At 33.8% G+C, this 26,733-nt stretch overlaps 1 protein-coding gene across 1 annotated transcript in view; it reads left to right on the top strand.

Moving 5' to 3' along the window:
• EYS (eyes shut homolog) overlaps window positions 1-26,733 on the top strand; it is a 710,358-nt gene that overhangs the window by 196,794 nt on the left and 486,831 nt on the right. The window contains exons 15-18 of the mRNA XM_072333503.1: window positions 13,287-13,409; window positions 15,000-15,113; window positions 16,304-16,417; window positions 17,578-17,691. Coding sequence (XP_072189604.1) covers window positions 13,287-13,409; window positions 15,000-15,113; window positions 16,304-16,417; window positions 17,578-17,691 — 465 coding nt within the window. The remainder of the gene's footprint in view (window positions 1-13,286; window positions 13,410-14,999; window positions 15,114-16,303; window positions 16,418-17,577; window positions 17,692-26,733) is intronic.

Below are 26,733 nucleotides of genomic sequence, written 5' to 3'. Positions count from 1 at the left end.
ACTGCTGTAACACCAACATCCTCCTCTGATGCTGTGGACCAACATTAAAATAAGAGGCATTACTATTGGAGCAGCCCTTGACTTTATTTCAGGCCCATTCTGCTGTAGGGAATTGCATTGAAATTGTTGCTTGCTGCTAACAAGATGAAAAGCTGTAAATGTGAAGGCAGTGGAAAGGCAACATCAGTTTGTTTTACCTTTTCAAAAATAACAGGTATTTCAATAACTTTGTAATGCAACATTATTTTGCTTTTAAGCCATGTAATGCATGGGCATTTAAAAAAATATGGTATATACAAGACCTGTAAATCGTATTTAAAAATGTACATATTCCTCATTATTTGCATTATGTTCGCTTAGAAGAATAGGATGACAGTATATTCAGTTTTAAATTTTCAGATTTGAAATGGTTATACTCTTGTTTTCAGATGTCATACACATTTTACAGTTTTATACAAACCCTAACATACAATTCTAATTGAAAGAGAAATCTGAAAAGTTTTATTTGAACAAAATGCTTCTAGAGAAGTACAGCAAGTGATTACTGCAGTGGTCATGTAATTGCACAGATGCACTGTGTTCAAAGAGTTCACCGTACTTCATAATGCAGTGGTACCTTTGCCTTCTGCTGGTTTATACTGTTCCCAGAAGCACAGTAAAATTTTAATTTTTTGAATGTAACTTTTATGATTTTTTTAAGAAGTTGATGTAGGTGTACGACAACAGACAAAACTCTGCAGTTTCTACATAGTTGAAATTTCATAAATCAGTGACCTTTTTTTTTTCACTCAGACTGAAATATATTTCTTTTTGTAAGTCAAAAACAGATAAAACAAGACCATTATTAACGTTCCTTGCAGTAGATACAGCTTTTAACTACAGATAGTTTCCTCAATAGATGAGAAATGAAGAAAAGAAAAAGGAAACCGAGGAATGCAAATCCGTACATGCCAGCACATTCTAGGCAGTGTGAAGAAGCATGAAGTATGGGGGAAGGAAATATATATGGAAGCTGAAGACGCTGTAATGAAAACAGGAAGTGAAAAGCTAAGAGTAAATGGGAAGAGCAACATGCTTTGCAAAGTTCGGAGAAGCCTTTTACTAGGCTTTGGTTGTAAGGGAGGCTGTGATGAAGGAAGAGAAAATATGATGGAGATGGCAAATTTACACTGTTGTAAAAAGGAGCTGAACTTATTAGGTCTAACAGCCTTACTAAGTTACTTTCTTATACAATTTCATTTGTGTGTGTGTGTGTGTGTTCCTATCTTTATCTGTATGGTGCTTTATGACAGAGATAAGTGAAAACCTCTTGCAATAAAACAAAAAAAAAGAAAAAAAAAATTGCTTGGCTTCTTCAATTTTTTCCAAAAATGTGCTGTCAGTTATGAGGCTAAAAATAAAAGCTCTTTTTTCCTATTGATTAGCAGCTCATTTGTAGTGTCAGTTCTATCCCACAACCCTAACAGAAGTAACCTAATTTATTGACTTCTTTTTCTAATAGAAACAATATTATTTATTTCAAAGTGGATAATAAAACATCGAGTTACTGTTAACAAAATCAGACAAAAAAGAGATCTCTTAAGAAATATTTTAATAACTTATTACCAATCTTCCAGGTAAAGAAGTATCACCATGACAGCCCTCAGCTTGAGTCTATTCATTTCCAGAACTGTACTGTACAGGCAGTAGCAGAATGGACCGGAAATGTCTGTTCTCTATCTATTAAGCAGATGCTTTAAAGATATTCAAACTTTTACAGTTGTATTGCAAAATTCACAAGTTTATACTATTCTTTAAAGGATTTAGTACTCAAAAGATACCTATAATTTTTTCTATGATTGTTCTTTTATTTGACATCTCTGCATTTTTCTTTTTCATCATCTGATACATTAATCAATACATTGCCATTTAAGTGTCTCTTGCTGATTTGATGCATTTACAGGGAACAGAAGCAAGATTGCCTCTGACATTAAAAAAGAAAATAATGAAAACAAAAATCAGGAAACTAAGGTTTATTAATCAAATAGGTAAACCAGTGAATCAAGTCTTGAAAGTCATTTATTTTCTTTTAACATATGGATAAACTCTGATTTTTTCTGTATTCATATAATTTTTGTGGACAAGGAGAATCTGATTATAGCATTTACCAGAGGAATTAGATTTGCACATTGTTTGTGTTGATAGCCCTAAAATAAGAAAGCTCCATTGTTTACTCCACTGAAGGTTTGTTTGATTCTTCTTCTGGAAGAGGTAAGAAATGACAGTGAGCTACTGACTAACATACCCTATCAATGGCTATTCTAGTTTTCCACTGTGTGATCCTTTTATTAATAATAGGCACAGACAACATCGTAACTATACCTTTTGTAGAAAAATAAGTACGCTTATATGCTTGCGTGAAACAAGGTCAGAATGGACAAAACCTTCATAATGATAGGGGGCAATGTAAACAATCAAAATTAGCTGCATGGACAACTGAATGCATGTATAAGCGTATCTGGGCTTAATTAGAGTACTGTCCTTGGTGAGATGAAAAAAGAGATTCAGGTAATATACTCATGGATCTGAGAAAAGGAAGAACACTCAATGCATTTATTAGGACATTTCCTGTGAATAAATATCTGGAGAGTATTACATGCTATAGAAAACATATAGTGGTATAGAGAAGTATACATTGCTATTAAAAAAAAAAAAAAAAAAGAAAAAGGAAAAAAAAAGAACACGATTGATTACTAGTCTCATGTTGATACCAATGGCCTTCTAACACTGTATAATCAATGCATATTTCTTATGGGAACAGATATTTTAAAATTATTTTTAAAGATGGCACATTCCTCCAAACTTTGTATTTTCAGGTTTTTAGCTTATCTTCAAAGGCATACATTGTAGATATTAAACTTTGCTCACTGTAGCAGGAAACAGAAAAGATCAGAAAGCAACTATATTGTGGAAAAAAATTCTCAAATTAAATTGAACACACTACGAAGTGTAAGTCTGCCTATTTGAAGTCACTGTACAGAGGCAAGTATTTCTGCCACAGAAGTCAGTTCTAAATAAATGGTGACTAGAATAATAATGAATTCCTTATTCCTCTTATGCATTGTCAGGCATAGCTAGACAGAAGAAGGCAAACATGAGTGTTTTTGAATTGGAACACTCTGATTGAAAATACCTCTCAGAACTACCTGAGGCACTGGTCTACAAAACAGTAATACAACACATTTCCTTAAAAGAGAATGATACCAGTAATGTGTACATCCCACTTAGAGATTCTGTGATGATAAGGAGTGAAGCATTCATCAGTAAGCAGGAGCACTCAACCTTTCTGCTTATCATGAAAGAAAAATTAGTATCTAAATGTGTGGAGTGAGGTAGGGACATGAGTAAACCCACAATCCAGTATTTGGAGTTTGTTTGTTTGTTTGTTGTTGTTTTTTTGTGTCAGACTTCTTCAACTTCGGGTCTTCTGATCCTCGAGTTTCAGTCTGCCTGTTGCTCTGCCCAGTCATATATATATATATACATCCTTTTCTAGAAAATAGCTGTAGAAACTTCATGTTTTAATCAGTATGCTTAAAATCATACTATTTGCAAAACATTTGAAGTGATAATCAAACTACAGCCTTTCTCCTGAGTTAGTATGTTGCACCTACATCTACGTGTTGCATCTTGTTAATATGTATAATTGTCTACTCCAAAGCTTCTGTTTCTGAAAAGTAGGTATTTTACTAAAGTCCAACACGTGCCTGAATATATTCAAATTTCAAATAAATGATGTAAAGGTTTTGGAGTTAAGATCTGCTGTGTTGTTTGACAATCTCCTATCTAAACAATAAATAAATTATGGAGTGTATTTATATGAGGAAAAAAAATACAAAATGGTTTTTGGTCTCCTGCCACTTGTTAGCAATATTAACGGTTTGTATGGCATTTCTTCCTTTCCTTTGATATTTTTATATACTCTTTTAATTCTCAATCTGTGTTTTTGTTCTGTTTTTGTCCTTTCCTACCCTTTTTAAAAACAATCTCCTTATTTAACAACTCACTGTCCACAGTAGTACTTTTCACTTGTAACTTTTTGTGGTTATATTTGCATTATTAATAAGCTGTAAAACTTTTGTATAAATTCATTGAAGTTTTCAGCTAGTATAGTCACATGGCCAGATCCTCATCAAAGTCTATAGCTACTGCTTTACATTCTTGAATCACTTACTGCTTTTTATTCAGCTCATCTGTCACTAGAAGCACTCTTGTTGTTTGTTTTTTTATTATTATTTATTTTATTTTATTTTATTTTTAGCTTTTCTGGTATGATGGTATTGTTATCTGATGAGAAATGATTATTCATATTTGGATCTTACAGTTACAGTGTCTTTCAATGTTGCAGCAGATAAACTGGAAAACATATGACGAACTAAGGGTATTCTGTGCTTTTTCTCTGCCCAAGATGTTGTTCTATCAATAAATTATAAGAAGTGGTTCAACTACAAAACTTTGTCTGCCAACATTAATATCATGGTTGTTATGGATAGCAGGCTTAGGCATTTTTATTTTTGTGCTTTTGTCTTCCAGAAATTTACTTTTAAATAAAATCTTACACATGAATTGTGTACCAAACTTTATATTGCACTTCAGAAACAATTCTAATTTAAATTAAGGCACTCAACTTCTGTAACAAATTTATCTTATTGCACTGCAGAGTTCTCCATTTAATTGAGTGTCAAATCACACTGTCGGGGGCAGCTCATCCTCCTATATCCTTATTCTTGACACATGAATACTGAGAGGCAAGCAGTGCCTCCAAGGTATGACTGATGGAAGACAGAATCACTGACCACTGCTTATGCTGATTTTACTGAGAGGTTCATATGTTAGTTTTATATATATATATTTATGTGTGTGTATATATATATATGTATATATATTTTTCAGAAATGTTGAGATGAGTTTAGTTCTGTGCAATTACCAGAAGTTAAAAAATATATTTAAATTATTTTATTGGTGTTTATATCACAATTATTGCTTTTGTATTAAAACAGCTTAGAGTTTTAATTTAAATTCACAGGTGTTTATTTCTAAGAAATACATAAGAAATTGTTTAGATCTGTCAAATAGAAACTTTCAGAATGCACACACAGACAAAAAAGAAAAATCCATCAGTTTCCATTTCAGGTTTTAAAGGATAGAAGATAGAAATAAAAGACAGAAATATTCCAGTACCTATAAAGAGGAAAAAATGGCACTAAGTTCTCCAAGAAATATGCTTCTACAAAATAATTTTCTGAAAAAGCTTTTCAAGAACTTTTTCTTTCCTTATTTTTCTCTCTAAGAAGAGATGTGGCTCTGCCCCTGCTTTCCTATTGCTAAGGCACCATCAATTTAATTTGGGTGAATATCATTACAGGTGCTCTAAACCAGATGAGAATCAAGATGCTTAACCTCTTTATTTTCTGATGCAACTAAAAACATTTGTGCTGTAAGATTTTATTTATTTTTTGTTGTAGATTATTAATCGAATCCAGTGAAGTATTGATGTTTTTTACTTCTAAAAATGCCCCTAGTGCAGAAGCTGTTAAGTACTCATCTTCTGACAACTCCTTATTCTAACCAATTTTTCATTCTGTGCAACTTGCAGACCTCTTATATTTGGTTAGATAATGTTCACAGTGGGAAATAATTACTGAAAATCAGCTGCTATCCTCAAAGGCCTTGAAAGACTTTCTGGATACACAAACTTATATTGGTTTCCAGTGCTTTGGTAAGGAAGACAAAAAAATAAAAAATAAAAAAAAAAAATCCTGAACTATTTATCTCAGTATTCTTATAGACAACTTGTTCTAAAAAACCCTGAAGTAGCATCTACAGTTGTTTTGTTCTGGGGAGGGGAGAGAAGAGGGGTATGTCTGTGTAACTCAGCTTTACTTATCTGCTGCAGTTCTGTCATTTTTTAGATTGCGTAGTTATGTTTTATTAGATGATATGACATGATGAATTGTATAATGACACAGAAAATCTGAGCTATTATTATTAGTGAACTTCTTACTCTTTATTTTTTTCTTACACACAAAGGAATGTATAAAAGCTTGAGGCTTTACATAGAAATTATTTGAAGTGGTCAGCTAGGGAAGGGTGATAAATCACCTGTTGTTAGTAAGAAACAAGGTATGTACAAAGCTCTTTACTATGAGAGTGGTGAGGTGCTGGAAGAGGCTGCCCAGAGAGGTTGTGGATGCCACATCCTTGGAGGTGTTCAAGACCAGGTTGGATGGAGTCTTGGGCAGCCTGGTCTAGTATTAAATGGAGATCTTGATAATCCTTGGGGTCCCTTCCAATCCAAGATATTCTATGATTCTGTGGTTATGTAATCGGGTTATCTAGATTTACCCGTGATAGAGGCTGCTGCCCCTAGAAGGAGGGAAATGAACAAAAACAATGGCAGCAATCTAAGGAAAGAACTTATTTTACTAAATACGAATAATATTGGAATACAAGGTGACACAATATGATACAATATAACTACAACTACTAAATCAAACAAGGCAGGGAAAAAGAAAGAGAGAAAAAGAGTCCCCGAGAACTGGGGGGGCCTACTGCGATCTCTAGGTGACAGGCTGGAACGTTGCTGATAGAGGGAGACGGCAGGGATGGAGCGCTCCAAAGCGATAGACAGAGTGAAAAGAAGGACGTTCCAGCCTGGGAGTGAGATTATATATGTGTCCTCCTCCTCTGGTGATTTGTCTCTGGCCGCGTCATCCCCTGGGCTATGTAGTTTCCTCCAAGAGCTGAGTACTCGGGATGCTGCCATTCCACAGATCTGGAGCATGAACCTTCCACACTTCCGCATACCCTCTGTTACACTTCCGCATACCCTCTGTTACACTTCCACATACCACCAAAACAGTTTACCACTATTTGTACCCTCAGTTAATGATTCATACCGCACATGATGTCATGATGTAGAATATTGACAGCACAAAACCATGACAGGTTATGATATGATACTGTGACACACATTGTCTTCTCTGTGTATCTTGACATTCTTCTATCTGAAGACACAAACATTCACCTCTTTGCAGGCCTTGTAATAAAATGAATAAGTACTATTATTTTATAAGTTTTTTCCTTTTCTTCTGTCTCTGTGTAATTTTGCAGTTGTAAAATAGCATTAGGTCATGTTCCAGTGCACCATGTCATAAAATGATAAGATACAGTTTGACACAATCCAAGGCAGCAAGCACAGTCAAAATAAAAACTTATTCTGCGACTTCTTATTGTAAATAAAAGAGAAACTGGAATTGCCCACTGTGGTACAGTAATCAAATTTCTGTTGTAATACCTGTAAGTCTTCTCGTCATTTCTATAAGATGTATAGAGTTCATCTCTTTTCTTAATCCTTTTTTCTCTAGGTCTAATCCATCTTTTACTGGAACGAACAAAAATGTTCCTAGAATACTAGAAACTGTATTTGGCCTTTGTGTCCCTTTAACTGGGCTTGAGGGGTTTTTGAAAGAAAAAAAAAATATTGTAGAACAATAGTTCTCTTACATTTTCTTATTAAGTTTTATGGCTTAAGGTCCAGCTTGTCCAATGCGATAGAAACCGTCATTCAAGTCAGGCTGCTCAGAGAGAGGTACAGAATGCATCCATTACCCTCACTGACAGAAAGAAATTGTGGACAGGGGAGAGAATAAAGAGGAAGAGTGACAGAAATGTCACAGATCTATAGAGAAATTTGAAGATTGTTAGCAGCAGTTTATGAAGTCCCATCTTTTATAAAACAATTTTCTACATCAGGCATTATCCAGGGTTGCTTGTGACCCTACCCAGCCCATGCTGTGGCCACCCCAGCCAGTGTTTAAGTTCCCCACTTGTTTTATTGTAAGTATGCTCTATCTTGTTGTAGCCAATCTAAAAATTTCTCTCTGAAATCCACATTAGATTGAATTTTGCCTATGTGCCTGATGGAAGCTGATTTAAAAAACTTTAATTGAAGCTTAGCATAGCACGGTCATTTAAAGTGCTGTGTTAAGATGTGTCACTGGAATAATAATCACCGTACAACATGCCTGGAATCTGTGTGTTGCAAGCCACTACCCCTCATATTCTACTAATATTTATTTATCTAGAGGGTTTGAGACTCGGGTATGGAGTTTTAGTTACTCTGATTTTGGTCATGAAGCAAATGAAAAGCTCATTACTTTTCATAATGCTATTTTCTGACCTTAATGATTCTGTGATTCTTTGATGATGCATTTCAGTGATGGATGAATATTTTCAGAAAAGCACTGGTGATCAACAGTAAGTGATCAGATTGTTAGAGAACACCTTGTTACTGTTAGAGAAATCAGTTTCATTTGTTAAACTGTTTAATTTGTAAGATGTTCCTGGTAGCTTGTATTCATGTCCACATAGTTCATATTTGACTGTAGTTTCAGCATGATTCCATAATAGAATGCTAGCAGAAAATAAGTAATAACCCTCCATATGGTAACTGCATGACTGCACTGTGTGCAGGTGGGGAAAAATCTTCATGGCCAAGCTAAACCTGCAAACACATACACTGAAGGGAAATTGCTGAGCCTGCACTAAGAATTTCTGCCCAAGCATGGAGGTGACCAGGGCAAACTGGATAACTGTAGTTGCTTAGTAAAAATCTTTTAGAGAATACATACCACTGGGAATTCCCTTCATCATAATTGTTTTAGGCTGACAAAGCTTCCCTTCATCACATTCTCATAGCAAACTCATCACAGAAATAAGATACTATCTGTTGACCAAATAGAATCTGCTGTTGTCGCTTGTGAGAGATATCTTGCCATCATTGTCACATTAGTGTTTATGGTAAAGAGCATAGTCTGACTGGGGCAGATCTGTGATGTCTTAAAATGTACATGTATTTGTTGATACCAAAGAGAGTGAATAGTAATTGGAAGGTGGAATGCTTCTTTAAGATTCCTCTCCAGATTAAATCAGATTAAATACATCTTAAATAATGCAGATGACTTTGAGCTGTAGAATCATTATTCTATTATTATTTTTATTTTTAAATTGTATAAAATTCAAGGTAAGCTATGGTGTTGACTTCTCAGACGTATGGGAGAATTTTTGAGGAGTATCCAATTCAGTGTTATTAATCTGAAAATACCGATGTGATGGGATAAAAGCTGACTTCTGGCCTAAGACATTTATTCTTTAACTTACCACTTAGATGAGAAACTCTGAAACAGTTGAAACACTTTCCCTTCAAACTTGAGTTCTATAAAATTGTATATCTATTGAAATAATTATTTCTTGGAATATTTATCTATTTATTCCAGAAATTGAATACTTAGTCAAGAAACTGATGTACAAAATACTAATAATAACACACTTACAGTATGTTTTAACTTTTTCAGATTATGTATAGATAAGCACAAGTTTTGACGCATCCCCTGAGCTAGCCTGGGAAATCTGGCTAGAGCAGCCCACAGCAGGGGTGTTGGAATTAGATAATCTAGGTCCCTTTCAGCCCAAACCTTTCTGTGATTAAATGACACCTGAACTCACAGGAAAAGAGTATCGTTTCCCAGATGGCAGTCATTGTAAGGTCAGGAAACCTGGTGGTGGAAAATGGGTGGTTTTCAGAGAACACAAAAGCCTTCTTGGTCGCAGAAGCATCATTTCTCAATCTCTTTAATTTTGGAGTATGATGTTTTTAAAACTTCTGGATAGTAGTTCTGTTATGTTACTAAAACCAAACTGAATTTCTCATTGTCTTTGCTTAGAATTATTTTGTGGATTTTGATGTCTGAGTTCCAGAAACCACATAGGGAAGAGAGATACAGCAGAGAAAATTGCATGTTATACTGTGTCTTTTATAGCAGCGAGTGGTGACTTCAACAAAATAACATGTATTTATTAGAGCAGATGATTACAACACAATACTTTCCTGTTATATTTTCTGAGGTAATGGCAGCTTTTTTTTTTTTTTTTTTTTCTGTTCTCCATCCAGAGATGATGATTTTTCCTTGTTAGCATTACTTTTCTGTTTTGTTTGCTTAGGCTCTTATTCACTGGGCACATTTTGCAGTGTATAATGTTTTGCAACATGTACCATTTTTTTATATATGAAAGTCTAAGAAAAAGTATGACATATAAGATGAGAAAAATAGTAACAATCATTTCCAATGCAATAAATAAATAATCAAAAATTGCTTGCATGTTATTAATATCCAGAGCAAATAAGGAGAAATTAATTGGCCACTAGCATGCAAGTATTTTTATGGTAGTGAAAATGTTGTTTGGGTTTTATATTACTTAAACAAAGCTTGACATTTGTCCTTGACAGTCTGTTTAAGTTTTATCCACTGTAATTTTAGCAGTAACTGTATAACTATATCCCCAGAAGTAATACTTGTTCAATAGGAGTGAATGAATGCACATCAGATCCTGCTGGCCCTGACAATAACCCTTAATGTGAGGTTCCATCTAATAGCTTCAGATGTACCTGCCATCTAGAATATAAGGAGCCATGTAGTGAAATTCTCATAAATCACTGTGTAGCTGGGCTATGTCAAAATGGATCACAAGGCAGCGATCTCCCTGGAGAGTTTAAGTGTCATAGTCTGACTGGTAAAAATCTCTTTTGTCATGAGGAATTTAGGTTTGCCTAAAAGAAAGGTCTGAAGAATGTAAATTCAGCATATCTGAAAGAATGATTTTAAATACTTCACGGCCACATTTCCATTGTCTAATTAATGAAATTAATTAGACTGCAGTGGCACAGTGGTAGAAGTGCCACTTGCAACACCGGAGGCCCGGGTTCAAATCCCCCCTGGGGTGCAAGTGGTAGAAGTGCCGCTCTGCTACACAGAAGGCTCGAATCCCGGGAGCTGGACTCAATGATCTCTAAGGTCCCTTCCAACTAGCACGATACTGTGATACTGTGTGAAATATCATTTTAGGTTCTGTGGGAAAGAAATAAACACTTACTTTGATAGGAAATAATATATTCTCAACTACTGCTGAATTTGTTTGCTGGGATACTTTATAAAAAAAATAGATTTTGAATATTAAAATTTGCCCCTAAAACCACTGGCTTTTTTTTTTTTTTTTTTTTTTTTAATGTCAGAATAGTGATTTTAGATATATTTCTCAATGCTGCAACACTACCAATAGACTGAAAACACAGAAGTAAAAGCATACATAAATTGTGGTCCTTATTTCAAATCTTTAGAAGTATTATGCATATTTATTTTTAGTTTCTGAAGTAAAAACTCATTGGCTTTTCTACATGGTGTCTCCACTTTGATGATGACCTCACAATCACATACACAATTATACATGTGTCTGTGCATAGCAGTTTCTGTTATTGATGAATGTTTCAAATTTACTTCTTTATCTTAGTTTTTATGCGTCATGTAGTACTTCAATAAGCAGATGTTGACATCTATTTACAAAGGCAAAAATGAGATACATGCTTAAATTTTTAATAACAATCAACAGGGAGGAAGATTTCGGCTGTGTGAGAACATTGCACAGCTGGTGTTTCAGATGGAGTAGAAACACAGCTTGAAGACACCTTTCTGCATCTACTGATTTTAAAACTAAAGTGACTGCATGCACAGGGCAGTTTTAATATGCATTGTCTTGTATTTATGCCTCAAAGGCTTGTTTTACAAGCCAGAATTTCTACAGCTCAGTATGTTTCAGCAATTTACCCTGATGGTCAGAAGTTGCTGTCTTACCTCATCTAACCAGCTGTTCAAAACTAAAAACATTTCCAGATCAGGAGCTTTTCAGTGGTGCCCTAAGGACATGGTTTACATTTCCTTTGATTTGAAGACTATGCTAAACTAGGCTTAAGCAGAACTGAACTTCTGCATTTTTGTAGTAGTCTACTATGCTGCATCTGCACTTATTAAAATTTAATATATTAGGCTTCTTTTTAGATTTTAGAGCTATTGCTGTACATGGTAGGAATACAGATTTTTTTTTTTTTTTTAAATGTCTTTGACCAAAGGTTTTCTCTTTTCTCATTGATGTACAGACTGTTAAGGAACTCAAGGTTAAATACTGAGCAACTTGCTGGCACACTACGCTTCTGACAGTACCTCTGCTACTGAAGCAGGCATTCAATCGTAAATCTTTTTGAAAATGAATGTGAAGTTCAAGTTTTCAGTCAGATTTGGTATTTGAGCTTGTAAAATGTTGGAATTAATATTTACCCCACTGAACCAAATTTGCGGTTTAAGTCTTCAGTGGATTTTCATGGTGTAATCATTACATTATAATAAATAGGTCCAGACTTCTTTGATCTTAACCAAAATATTATTTTTGCAAGAATATGAAAGTTTTTAGAAACTGTTCCAGTGTTCTATTAATAAGAGGGCAGAGGACTTCGATTACTTTCACATATTTTTCTTAACAGTTGTTACAACAAAAGTGTCTGAAGTTTAAAACTTGGCATTGTAATACATTGAATGGATCCTACCTCCACAAATAGTAATTTTTTTATTATTATTGCTTTATATCAATTAATTCAAAATTATTTAGTTAATTTGAAAATATTTTTCAGTGAAACAATATTAACTTGCAACTATTGTGCTCTAAAGTAAAGATGATGTTATCTGTGAACCATGTGATTTTCTTCTTGCAAGATGGCTACAGACGCTGATGCCATTGTCAATGTGCCAATAATCTGAATGTAAAATTTAGATTCAGGTTTTATATTTGAGTATATTAGCAAATTGTGCATATATGACCCTCAATGGGAAACAACGGTGCTCAGTATTTCACAAAATTAGATTTATTATTAACTATGAGTTAATTAATTCAAAAAAACCCAATACCAATAAGCTGCCCAAATTTGCAGAACTTGCAGTATCTATCTTATAACAGAATCTTTTTTTTTTTTTTTTTTTTTTTTTTTTTTTCCCTCACTTGGTAAACATTGTGGTCTGTTTCTTTGTAGTGTACAGAGTACCCCAATAAAAATGAGAATGCACTTATAAAGAGTGTGCCTATCACTACTTCAGTAAAATTAGAAATATGAATTTGAGGCTACTTTTTTAACAAACAAATATTTTATCAGTTTCTCTTGTTTCAAGTATGTCTTCATCCTACAGTTCTTTTGTTTAATTTAAAGCTGATTTGTGTCTGAAGCAAGTTTTCAAGTAACTAGAATGTTTTACTCTATTCCAAGTAAGAATACAAAAGTACAAAACAAAATTTATGTCTTGCTTGTTTTCTCAGACTAAATGTCATAATGAAATTCATATTCCTTAAGTTTCTCTGTTCTTCATCAGGTTTTACTGGCCAGTTTTGTGAAGTGGATGTTGCTGCATGCCTCTCACAGCCATGTGGGGCTTCCAGCATCTGCAAAGACATGTCTGATGGCTATGTTTGTTTCTGTGCACCTGGTTTTATAGGTGGGTTCAATTAAAAATTATGTAATATCTAATTAAGTCAGTCCTGAACCAAAGAAAATCACGACAGATACAATTTGATGGTGTTTCTGATTCAGGCAGAAGCAGTTTCTATTTTCCAGCATGTGAGTGTTCAGTTGTAAAATCACTGACTACAAGGGACTACTTCCACTTCAGCAATTCTTATTTTATACTATTTTTAACAGGGTGTCTGTCTCACACAGATTGCCGATCCTGTAGCCATATGGAAGTTGGCCTTAATTTATCTGTTTGTACTTCCTGTGGCAGTAAAGCTGCAAGAATAAGGACTTGAACTGCCAACTATACCCTCAAGTTCCTAGACAGGCTTAGCTACTCATGCTGAAATCTATCCTACAGGCCATTGTCATTAGGACTGGGTATGATTGATTAAAATTAGTTTAGATATGTCATTGTGCTGTCATTATAAATCAAGATTGCAGTGTCAAAAAAATAAACAAAAATAACTTTCCTAGACAAAGACTCTGATCATTTTGATGGCTTGGATGATGATGTAATTGAGTGCACTAGGGCTTTGCTGGGCAGCAGGTCAACTCTGCAGTCTAGGTCTATCCTATCTAAGTGCTGGGACTTTGATTTGTCTTTAAATCAAAACAAGTCTGATGCTTGAGCCTCTGTAGTCAAGGAGGAGGCAGGCAGACAGAGGGATTGAGATCTCAAAGAGATTTGTTTATGACCACCTTGCCTCTCGAATTGTTGCTCTGCAACCCAAAGTAGGTATCCATTTAGATTAAACAACCTGTAATTTAATAACAACAGTATTAGTGTCTATAGCATAATGAAATCTTGCAGCTATTGTTTGTTTATTATTACTATAAAAACATAAAATTGTTTGATGTTACTTACTCTTGATGAGGTCTTGTTTTATTCAAATGTCTGTTTGGAGTCTTATACTCAGTATCTACATAATATAAGATTACTATTTTAAGATTATATTTTTCTATGTCCTAAATATTAAAAACAATTCAGAAATAATAATGAACATTTTATCTATTATCATCCATTTGGATATAATATGCAAAATGCAAATAAATACTTTCTGAGCTTTTTCTACCTTGCAAGCCAGAAACAATATTATGTTTATCAGTTCTAAACAACAAATCAGCATCTAAAAGCTTTCCCCCTACATGCTTAAAAATTCATAGAAAGATCTACTTTTTGGAATACTAAATTAAGTGAAAGTTAATGAAGATATTTGGCTATAGTGGAGACATTTTCCAATATTCCTAAGGTGGTATTTGGTTTAACAAACCATACTTTCACAATGTTTCAGTGAAATTCAAACATGTATTTCCTCCAAAATATGATAAGATGCAAATATTTGAGTACATCTCTAAATTAATCTATAAATTGCCATTGTGTCTTTGATCATCATTGTATATTAAATATATACTTCACCTTTGCTTTTAATCAATAAATAAATTCACTGAGGGTATTTTTTTGGATCATTGGTAAAAGCACCATGTACCTTGCCTCATTTCATTTTGTTGTTCCTGGTGCAACTGGCAACTCACACTTTGCATATTCTGAAGTGTTTCCTTCACTTGTTTTCAGGTAATAACTGTGAGATTGAGGTGGATGAGTGTCTTAGTGACCCTTGTCAAAGTGGAGCCACTTGCATTGATCATCTGAACGGCTTCAGTTGCATCTGTCAGGATGGATATCAAGGTATTAAAAAGCCACAGAAGTATAACTTCATAAATCTATTTGAGTTTTACACAGAGTTTTTTTAGTATGTCAGTTGGGACAGCTATGTACTTATAATAGTCCAAGCAAGCAAATTCTGTATGAGTCTATCTTATCTAAAGTCATCTACTTTCTTTTTATGACTGTATGAAAAGGGGTGTTTTCTGCTGGCTGGCTACTAAAATCAGGTAGCTTCAATGAAATTTTGCAAATAGTTTATGCTGTTTTCTGTAAACTTTGTAAACTGCTGACAGGTTATAGAATAGAATCAGACAAAAACAAACAGACAAACTGGAAGAGGTTTTGTTCTTGGCATATTTGTATAACTCACATGAGAAATGTAATCAACTCTGATAAATGAATGCAGTTCTATATGCAGTTAAGCCTTGTTTAGAGATCAGATTAGGAATTTAAAGTGCATCCATTTTCTTTCTAGTGCTTTATTAAAAAAAAAAAAAATCACAGATTTTTAATCACTGAAATACAAAGTACTGTGCAATTCAAATGTCACATGGTAACCTACTATATCGGTACTATTCATGATATGCAAAAAAACTAAATCTTGATTTTATTTTTTTATTTTTTTAATAAAAACTTTTCAAACTTACCAAACCTTGTAATTTGCTGTTATTTTTCACTTGTTCATCAAATGATAAAAACAAACAAACAAACAAACAACAACAACAAACAGTTCACTTACAAAGTCTATCACTAATATTTCTGTCCTGTGAGAAGCTACATGGTTGTGTTAGCTATGGTCTAGACTGGAATAAATAGTGCTCTTTGTCAGATTTCATTTTTCATTTGGTATAAGTGCATCTGCTGTACTTATATATAGAAGATTTCTTCTCATTTCATTGCAGTGCAGTCTATTCTTAATGAAATGTAGTTTGTTTTCTTTCATACTGAACTAATAATAGCTTATAAGGTATAATAAGAAAATTCTATTATTTCAACTCTAAGAATCTATTCAATGACTGCACATATTGATTTTTATCTTCTTGGAAAATTAATAAATAGCTTTAATAATAACATTCACAACATATTGTCATAAATACTCTAAATATAAAAAAGTTGCCCATTTTATTTTAATGAGTTATATTCTGTTAAAATAAATGTTGGTATACAAATATGAACTATACAGTAACTTCTCCATTTGACCATATTTATAGGCACAACTTGTGAAACAAATATAAATGAATGTTACTCTTCTCCATGTCTTCATAATGCAACATGTGCAGACCTTGTTGGTGGCTATGAATGTGTCTGTCTACCTGGCTTTACTGGTGAGTTCTGTTAGTAGTAAACCATGTTTTTTATGAAGAGGTAGTCTACAAAGCATGCATTAAGATATAATTTACTGATTTACTTTTGTTTCCTTCTCATTTCTCCCTTTCTGTCCTGATCTAATGCTTCATTTTTGTCCTAGCAGACTGAAACACCTTATTTCATTTCTAAACAAAACTGCACAATTATAATCATATTGAATCATAGAATGGTTTGGTTTGGAAGGGACCTTTAAGATAATCGAGCGATCATCAGCCCCCTGCTATGGGTAAGGACACCTCCCACTAGAGCAGGTTGCTTGAAGTCCCATCCAGCCTGGTCTTGAAAGCTTCCAGAGAGGGGACGTCCACAACCTTATTGGGCAATTTGTTCCAGTGCCTCACCACCCTCACAGTAAAGAATTTTTTCTTAATACCTAATCTAAATCTACCCTCTTCCAGTTTAAAACCATTTCCCCTTATCCTGTCACTATATAAGAAGTCTCTCCCCAGCATTTCTGTAGGCCCCCTTCAGGTACTGAAAGGCCATTATAAGGTCCCCTTGGAGCCTTCTCTTCTCCAGTCTGAAGAACGCCAGCTGTCTCAGCCTATTTCTATTAGGGAGGTGCTCCATCCCCCTGTTGATCTATCCAGCCCTCCTCTGGTCCCACTCCAGCAGCTCCATGTGCTTCTTGTACTGGGGGAACTGGCCACAGCCCTCCAGGTGGTATCTCACAAGAGCAGTGTAGAGGGGCAAACTGACACGACCTTTCAAATATGATGAATAGTGGATTGGTAACTTCATCCACCAGTTCCTTCAGAACCCATGGACAGATTTTATTTAATCCCATGGACTTGTGCACTTCCATGTTCTTTAGATGGTCTTGAACCCAGTCTTCTCTTACAGAAGGCAGATCTTCTATGTCCAAGATCTTACCTGTGCTAGATAATTTAGTCTGCATTCCAGGAAGATTTCTTACCATTCAGCAACTCAGAAATAAGTTCTTATGAATTTATGGCAATAAGAATTAAATGGATGCTGAAATTAGTATTGAAGGATCTTTGTTTGTCTGATTTATATCACCTTCTCAAAAGTTGCTTGAAATTCTTGTGGTGCAAATGCATTATAAACTGGAACCTGATTGTCTTACTAAACATTCACCTATTTTATCTTTTCAAAGGTGCACGATGTGAAACAGATATAGATGAGTGTGCTTCATCTCCCTGTAAGAATGGAGCTACCTGCATTGACCAACCGGGTAATTACTTCTGCCAATGTATGGCTCCATTTAAAGGTAATGAACACCAAGGGAGAAGGGAAAGCCAATGTAATTAACTTTAGAAAACATTTCTGTCGATTGTCTAAACTCATTTCACTCTTCCTACAGCATTATTAGCCTTTCATTTTCTCAAGCAAGACTCTTAAAGTGACCAGTCAGTTGTGCCCTAGGCTGCAAGCAATATGAAGTAAACTTTATTTATATATCTACTTGAACTGTCTATTTATTAATCAAAATGCATACTATGAAATCAGTTTGCTAACAAAACAAGATTATTTACAAAATGAGAGGCATAAGCTCAATGACCAGCTGTAACAGTTTTGTTCTAAAAACTGTTCACTCTAATTTGATTTGTAACATTTTCTAAATTATGTTTTCATTCCCAGAAAACAATTTATAGTTATCTTGGAATCTAAAAATTATGCGTGGTTATTTCTGTTGATGCTTTTAAGGAAAATACATTTAAAATCTAATTTTTATTGTGATCTTTAGCATTGAAATGTTGTGTGGTTAATTTTAAACATTTGGTACTACAATTTGAGACAACAAATTGTGCAGTGTTCTTGTGCAAATCTAGTTTAAGTGATAATTTCCATTAAAGATGCTTGTTGATTTATATATTAAATATAAACACATTTTTCCTCCTGCCGCTCTATATGATTATACATACTTAGGATTCCAGAATAATCATTAAAAGACAATTTTCTTTCTATGTCGAGACAGCAGGGTTTTTCCCCTTTGGGGAAGATGGCTGCACTGAACTCATCATTCATGAGAAAAAAAGGAGCTCTAATGTTCTTATTATTTTAGTTAATGGTCAAGGTCTAGTTTATCATTTTTATTGGTTTTAATTTATGTTCTGCTGAATAAAATCTAGTAAGATAACAAGTAAATGAGTAGCACAGTTTCAGAATTTCCTCTGCACTGAAAAAAGAGAAATAATTTCCAGCACATGGTTATAAATATTGGTCTCCTAAGAACTTGTTTCACAAGCAGCCAGATTTTCAGGAGACTGTAGTACTCATTTAGATATTTAAATAAATTACTAAAATTTCAGAAAGTCAGCATTTCCTTAGTCATCCTTCAAGTAGCTAGCAATTTCTATTGCTCTCAGTGGTAAGGTTAAGCCCCTCTGGAAAGATTCAAAAATGGTACCTGAGATACTCTGAAATCATAATGCTTTTGGTATAGAATACTTAAAATCTTGTTCTAAGAATTAAATAAAGGATTTTTGGGACTTCTGAGTTCTTTACAGGCTAATCCAGCATTGTATCAAATCTAATTCTGAAAGTGATACTACCAAGGTTCATGATGGTATAAATAAAACTAAAAAGCAAGGTTCAAATGAGCACACTACCTCAGTCTTTTACCATAATTTTATTTAGTATTAGATGGATGTGAATACAGTCTTTAACAGATTCACAGGAAGCCAAGATAAATAATGGAAGTTAAACTATATTTTCAAGTTGTGTGGAAGTACTCTGGTTATTGTAACAAATACCATGTGTGCTTGCAAACATGTTCTAATTAGATAATTAGTCTGATACTCCAATTTTTTTATGTCCAGTTCGTTGTTTTTTTCACTGACATGCATGGTACAAATAACTATTATACTTCACACTTAAACATTGGATGGCTATTTACCACCCAGTCACTTCTACTGTTATATAATGTTCTTTTCATATAGAGATTTAACAGAAGTATGTATATGTTATAGTTGATTCTGCTTGGTTCTAATGTATTAGTACCTGCGAATATTTTGGACATGTTCCTTCTCCCACTTATTTTATATTGTATCTAAGATACGACATTTATAGTCACCTATATGGGACATTTTTTCAAAGCATCTTCTGAAGTTTAGCTGTTCAGAAGCAAAGGAATAGGATCAGCTTTCTATAGTTTTCCCTATTACTGGAACTGGGATCCGGGTACAGGACAAGTCAAAGAACCTAAGGTCAACAATAGGAGACAGACAGCTTAGAACTATATTTAGCTACAGTTTTGGCCAATAAATTATCAGTGATAGTCTTTCACAGTAATTTATGTGTTAAAAAGGCCTCTCAGTCCTCTTAAGAACTTAATTCCATTATAGAATCCAAGCATTTCTTTAATAGAATCACAGTTATTGTGGAACTGATATTAAGTGCTGCAGAAGAGAGTGTGTGAGAAACATATTGTGAGGCTATAGCTCGTTTAGGGATACTAGCAGTTTCATGGAAGGTAGAATAAAAGCTCCATTGTCTCTGAAAGGAAATACTGTCCTGCTCCATTAAAAATTCACACACAATTCAAGAATAGTGCCATTAGTAAATTATGTAGTACTCAAGGCTGTGCTTTATCTGTATATAAAATATATATTTTATGTACATATGGAGGCATGTTAAATAGGGACCTGAAATAATTTATTTTATACAAAAAAGTATTAAGAACAAGTTGATAATTTTTTTATGAAATCAACAAGCTCCTTCTTTTTCCATGACATAGAGAAAGACACTTAATTATTTTATTCTAGGAAGCTTTTTTTTTTTTTTTTTTTTTTTTTTTCTAACCCACCATATCTTATGGTCCCTTGCTGGTCTCTATTATCGTTTAGCAAAGTACCTTTCTTATCTTAAGCTATTTATTTTGTTTCAAGAATGAAACATATCCATTATACTCTTCCACCTGTGCCAGCAAAATCAGAATCTTCTTTTTGGTTTCTACAGTTTTATTTGCTTTCATGAGTTTGAAGTCTTCAAGTATCTTAAAGCCTGAAGGTCACATTTGTTTATAGATTTTAGCTGAGTCTTGCTCAACTATGTCAAGGAAAGGGATTTATAGATAACCAAGCAGAAGTGACTCTTAAGCACTGTGCTGCTAAACAGTGTTTTACTTGATGCTTTTTGATAAAATAGGCCAGTGAAGCAGTAAATCTCTCATTCTTACACTGAGGAGTTGATCTGGTATTACATATTTACTTTTAAGGTAAGATGCTATGTACTTCATACTAGTCATTAGCTGTTTCTTTCATATTTAGATGTATTGGTGCCCTGGGTGCTTTTCTTGTTCTATAGGAGCCATGCGGTGTATTCAAACGTCCTTTGAACAACTAGGGTCACAGACTTATTGAGCTCAGCCCTGTCAAATAGGACTAGGGAGTAATGGTGGATGGCAAGCTGGAAATGAAACAGTGTGCCTTCACAGCCCAGAAAGCCAACTGTACTGTGGGCTGCATCAAAAGAAGGGTGGTCAGCAGGTCAAAGGAGGTGATCCTGCCCTTCTACTCTGCACTAGTGACTCCTCACCTGGAGCACTGCTTCCAGATGTGGAGTCCTCAGTACAGGAGAGACATGGACCTGTTAAATGAGGCTGCATTATTCAGACTCAGTTTTGAAAGCTAAGAACAGATCTTATAGTCGCACATCAAAATTCCAAAATTCCATTTTCTACACTGGGATTTACTACTTTACCATCATTTCTGTTACCCACGCGTTAATCCTGTCTACTGCTATTTGCAAGAAAATCTCAGTAAGGAATTGAAAATAAAAATGCCTCTTTTGGGTCAAGATTGTATATTTGATATGTAATAGCTCTTCAGTAGTAGACATGAGTATTTTCTTTTACTTTTCCTTAAAAACAAAGAAATAAGCTCTTTATTAACATAGTTTTAATAATGAGAGAAAAGTATCCTCTGATCCAAACGATTGCATGACTCATTTAAAAAATGCACTGTATTTAGTTGGTCTAAATGCTACTAATAGGTATGACCTTTTAAATCAAACATATGTAATTGTGGAGGAAAATTGAAATTCAGTTCTGAGGAAATGTGTACTTATTTGTTGCAGTCTTAATGACACATGTCTCCAAATGTGTTGCAATTAAGATTAAAGCAAAAATGGTAATTAGCCATTAAACATGTTGCAGAAGAAAGTAAACTAGTGAGAAAGGCAACTCAGCAGAAAAAAAAAATGCTTAAGTCTGTTGAAAAGCAAGACTAATAATGGAGTTTTCAGCACAGGACACTCTATTATGGGAACAGCTAATTACAAAAGAGATAATAAGTAAGAAATGTAAGTGCTCATGAAGGCAAAGGACTAAAGTAAATATAATGGAGCAATTAGTTTTTCAGCATTCACAGCCCAAATCTTAGTCTTTGCTGTGCCAGGACCCACACAAAAAAGCAGTTTTCAAAGACTTGTGGCTCCTGGTAGCATATATATGTGTTAGACCACAGAAGGATATCCCCTGTTGAACATCAGTTGATATCTGGTTTTGCCACTCTCTCGATGTGGAGCAGCCAAATAAAATTTTATTTAGGAATAAATTAAAACCAGTGCAGAGAGCTATGAAGGACACTTTGTGTCATGGAGGAGCTTATTGTAGATAGAGAAGCAGTGTATCCATGATTATGGTATTGCCCCTAAGCAATAAAAAAAAAAAAAAAAAGGTTGGCTTGGAATAGCTGTTGGCTTCCATATGAAATAACTGCGGAACTTCTTTGGAAATTTTTCTGTCATTTCTATCAAGCTTGCTCTTGTTTTTAAAAATTGACATCTGGATGCCTAAATTCAGGTATTTCTATCACAAAAACTAAGCAGTTCAGTGAGCAGACTTTTAACCTAGCCAACCGTAGTATCATTTAGACAGTCCCGGGTATGTTAGGTACCCACAAAGGACTGGCAGATATGACAAGACCTGTATGAGACCTGTGACCTTCTGATGAAGCGCCAAGAACCTAAAATCATCACTAAAAACCCTAGATGATAAATCTGTCCATAAAAATTCAGTGAGGTATGTGCTGTAATTTCAGCTCCACTTTCAGTTTGCACCTTGGGACGCACCTTGATCCACAAGAAATATTTTCTAAGCTTTTACAGCCACGAGTACTCTGGGAATACTGCCTCTCTAAATCCAGTCATCTACAGCAGATCAGGGGTTTGAATCTCATTAGTCATGCTGTGAGAATGTTGTATGAGTACCTTTGTGACAGGGAGGAGATTTATGTTATGTAGATGATACAAGGTATATTCATCGCAAATGAAAATCTCTATGTATCTTTCCCCTACTTTCCAAAAAGTATGTTCAAATTACAGTTTTTCAAAGGTTTAAAATATGAATCACCTTTTCCCTGGCAGTCCTATAAATAATGAGAGTATTTCTCTTTATCAGAAGAAGTTGATTATCAGATTTTGCGTTTTTTGTTTGTTTGTTTCTTTCTTTCTTTCTTTTCTTTTCTTTTTTGGCTGGTGAAATAAAACTGCGGCATTGTTTTTCTACATGGCAGGTCTATTTGTGATGTAGGAATATCTGCCAACATGCAAATCAGAGTAAGAAAATAATAATCCTGGTATATGCTGTAAATAATACCTGGCCAATCTGGTAAATTTTAAGCAAATAAAAACAGGATCTTAAAACACAGAAGGGTCTGGCTGTTTGAACTAAAGGTGAGAATCAGCAGGCAAAAATGATATCCACAGGTCCAAAGCCATGAGGAAAAATTGAGTTTAATACCAGCTATCTGTACATTCTCCTCATATGTCAGTAATTTTAGTTGAACTCTGATATATTAAAGAAAGATAGAAGAAAACAGCAACAAAAGAGTTGAATATATTTTAATAGGACCTACTGTTCTCTTTATTAGCATTTTTCATTATTTGAGAAAGAGTGAAGCATGATTTTTATAATGTAATCTGAATTGCACAAATATACATATTGACTAATCTTCATTGTACAATAGTTATATATTTCAACTTGAAAAAAATACACCTAAAAATGCATTCAACTTTTCTTTTTGTCTGGTTTTGCAGAAATTTATACAGGTAGGAACAGTAATATAAACATGTGATTTTCATTTTAAGTTTGTGATGTGGGTCTATCCCTTTCTTTGTTCCATCATTGTTGCATGGCCTGCATTATTATATAAAATTAAGGAAATATCTTTTATTTGAAAATGCCAAGTATTGCTTTGCAAACATTCTTCCTTTAAAAAATAATAATAAAAACCTGTTGATTTTCAATTTGTATGGATTTCACTGAAAATGATTCTTCACATACACAGAATCACAAAGTTCTTTAGAAAAATTATAATTTGAATTCCGTGGGGAAAAAAAAAAAAAAAAAAAAAAAAAAAAAAAAAAAGGAATTCCTGTAAATTTGAACTGAAAGAAAAGATCCTGTATTTATAAATTGTTAGAGTAATACTTGGCTTAGTTTTGAGTAATATCAATACATGCATGCTTCTGCAGTTATTTTTTTTCTTCTTATCATATTCCAGAGTACATTAGGTTTTGTTTATGTAAATATACTACATTGTTTTCTTATGCCACAAGGCAGATGAACCTAAGCAGCTAGTTGATAAAATAATTGCAGGCTTCTCAGAGATAGCTGTACACTTTTCAAAGTTATAGAAAATGACAATTTTGAACATTTACAGAGACGGTTTAGTCTTTATCCTTGAGATATTTATTATTTAGATTTTCCAAGACCTCAACATTTAAGCATTTAACTGATAGCTTTTTTGAGTTCTTAGGTCTTCCATTGTACTATGATACATTTCTAAAGGCCTCTTGTGAAAGTTGATGAAATCAGTAAGACAGATTTCTCTGATGTGACCGAAATATTCTGTAGATTAAAATGCTTTCAAAAGAACAATCTTGAGAATGCCATCAAGTTGCCAATGAATTTGGAATGGGGATTACTGGTAGAAGTGGGATATTGACATTTCATCGTTTCACAGTGCATCTACCTCCTCTGACCTTCATCTCATGCCCCAGGGTAGGTACTGCTACCTGGCTAGTTCATCACCTCTTGTCCATGCCTCCACATGGACCACTTGGCAATGATGCCATTTCATCTGTCCTCAAAGCTTCCTGTCCTCGTGAGTCCACATAGCATGGCAATACTAGATCACTTAATATTATTTAGGAAATTGGCTCTCAAGTGACACTCTTCTTGATCCGGAACTAGCCACAGTTAGTTTATTTTCACCATGTTGTCTTAATCATGCCAGCAGTTTGCAATCAGATATATTTTTTCATTGATTCCTCTCCTACTTTTACTGCAAAATGCTGACTTTGAAAGCTGTTGTCAGATTTAATTTCTTAAAATGTTTGTAGCAAATGGCTTTTTTATTAAATTATTTTCCCAAAAGAATAGCAGCACTGAAGAGATGCCATTTCTGATTAAAAGAGAAATCTGAAGTACACATCAAAACATTTCATGTACAAATTTATGCTAAGAAAACAATAATAAACAAATATCAATCGTTTTACATAAGAAAATGAAAACTTATGACAGATCATTTATTTACTACATCATTTCTATAAATTTTTCTTTTGAGTTATAATACTGGATTTAACAAATCAAGGTATTATTCAGGAAGAAATTATTTATTTTCTGTTTTCATTTATGATATTTAGTGTCTACTGTGAAAATATTACAAGCAAATGCCGTAGAAAAGAAAATAGATAAGAACTAGTAGAATTGCATTTCTGATTATGCAATATGCTTCTCATTATTAAACAAAATAAAAGTGCTTCCCAAATAAATTATTCATTATTTGTTACATATTATGTTCATAGAGTTATATTCATTTGATATATTGTGCCACTGAAAACAGAAATGCCCTTCAACTGTGTAACTTAATTGCTAGTCCATATTCTTTTTCTTGCTAACAGAGAGGCTTTTAATTCTCTAGTAAAGAAAATCTCTTGTAATGAATAAAATATAGCCAAGGCTTAAACCAGCAAAAAATGTTAAACGTGTCTAATTGAAATAAGCATGGCTGGAAAGATGTGCTGAACTTATTAATTTATTAATGAACTTCTGTGTTTGATTCTTTCATATTTGAAACATTTTGTGTTGGGCATACTTTCTCTTTTCTGTCATCTAACTATGTTTAACTAACATCACCTTTTTTATTCTGTGATGGCCAATTTAAAAATCATGATATGTTAGTGGGAGAAGACAATTTATACTGTGTTTCCTAGTATATAGCATTCCTTTCTGTCAGAAATCCCAGACATAATCCCAAACTTCCATAAACTTACCAGACAAAAAAACTTTCTAGTATTAAGGTAAAAATAGATGTAATTAATCAGCTACACATTCACAATTATGTATTTCCTCAAAAATAGTTTAACAAATATTTCATTAAGAAAAAAAAAAAAAAGAGAGAGAGAGAGAGAAAATGCAGTAGATGTGAATCTCTATTCTGATAAATTTACTTTAGTAAACAAATGTTGATTCTCTAGTTTGTCTGTTGCTTGATTTAACCAAGCTATCCTACATGTACATTTACAGCTTTGTACAAAATGCTGATATAGCAGCTACTGCAGGAGGCCATTCGTTTTACTAACATATAACAACAACTGCCTGTTACCATCCCATGAATATGTCCTTTTCCAAAACATTCTACTTTAAATTAGTAAATGTAATTTTCTTGTATTCTTGCTACTTGTATTGAATAGTTAATGATTAATGACTTCATGCTTGCCTTAAAAATAATATAAATGCTTGTGATCCTCTGAATTAGGAAAGTTTATTTTACATTATTGATTTTCAACACTTACAGAAAAAAAAATAAAAATAAAAATAAAAATAAAAATAAAAATAAAGATTAATTTATTCAAAGAAAGGAACTGAGTAGGTGGGGTAAAATCTTTTATTTTATTTCCAGCCTTCTAGTTGGTATAGGAATGAAATCTCTTCCATTTCATTAGCAGAGAAAGATTTCTCAAGCTGTGACATGCAGGAAAGCTATGTGGGAGAAAAAGAGGTTGAAACTTCACTTACAGTGAAGGTGAAGTGGCTTGAAAGAAAGCACTGAAAAAATAATTTAGAATACTACATACAGTTAATATTGTATCATCTGTTTGGGCCTCATTTGGTAAATAGGAATATTACCCCAGATCATTAACTTTATGACTAGATTTTAATTTTCAGTTCTTCATACTTGTAAGGACAACGTAAATATTTTTGCTCTGTGCGGTGTAACTTCACTACTGCTAGAGCAAAGGCAGTAATTTACATTTCTCCTCATTTCGTATGGAGTGGGAAAAGGTCTGTTTTGTCAGGGAA

The sequence above is a fragment of the Excalfactoria chinensis genome, chromosome 3, assembly GCF_039878825.1.
Source record: "Excalfactoria chinensis isolate bCotChi1 chromosome 3, bCotChi1.hap2, whole genome shotgun sequence".
Lineage (NCBI taxonomy): Eukaryota > Metazoa > Chordata > Aves > Galliformes > Phasianidae > Excalfactoria > Excalfactoria chinensis.
This window is presented reverse-complemented; position numbering and strand designations above follow the sequence as displayed.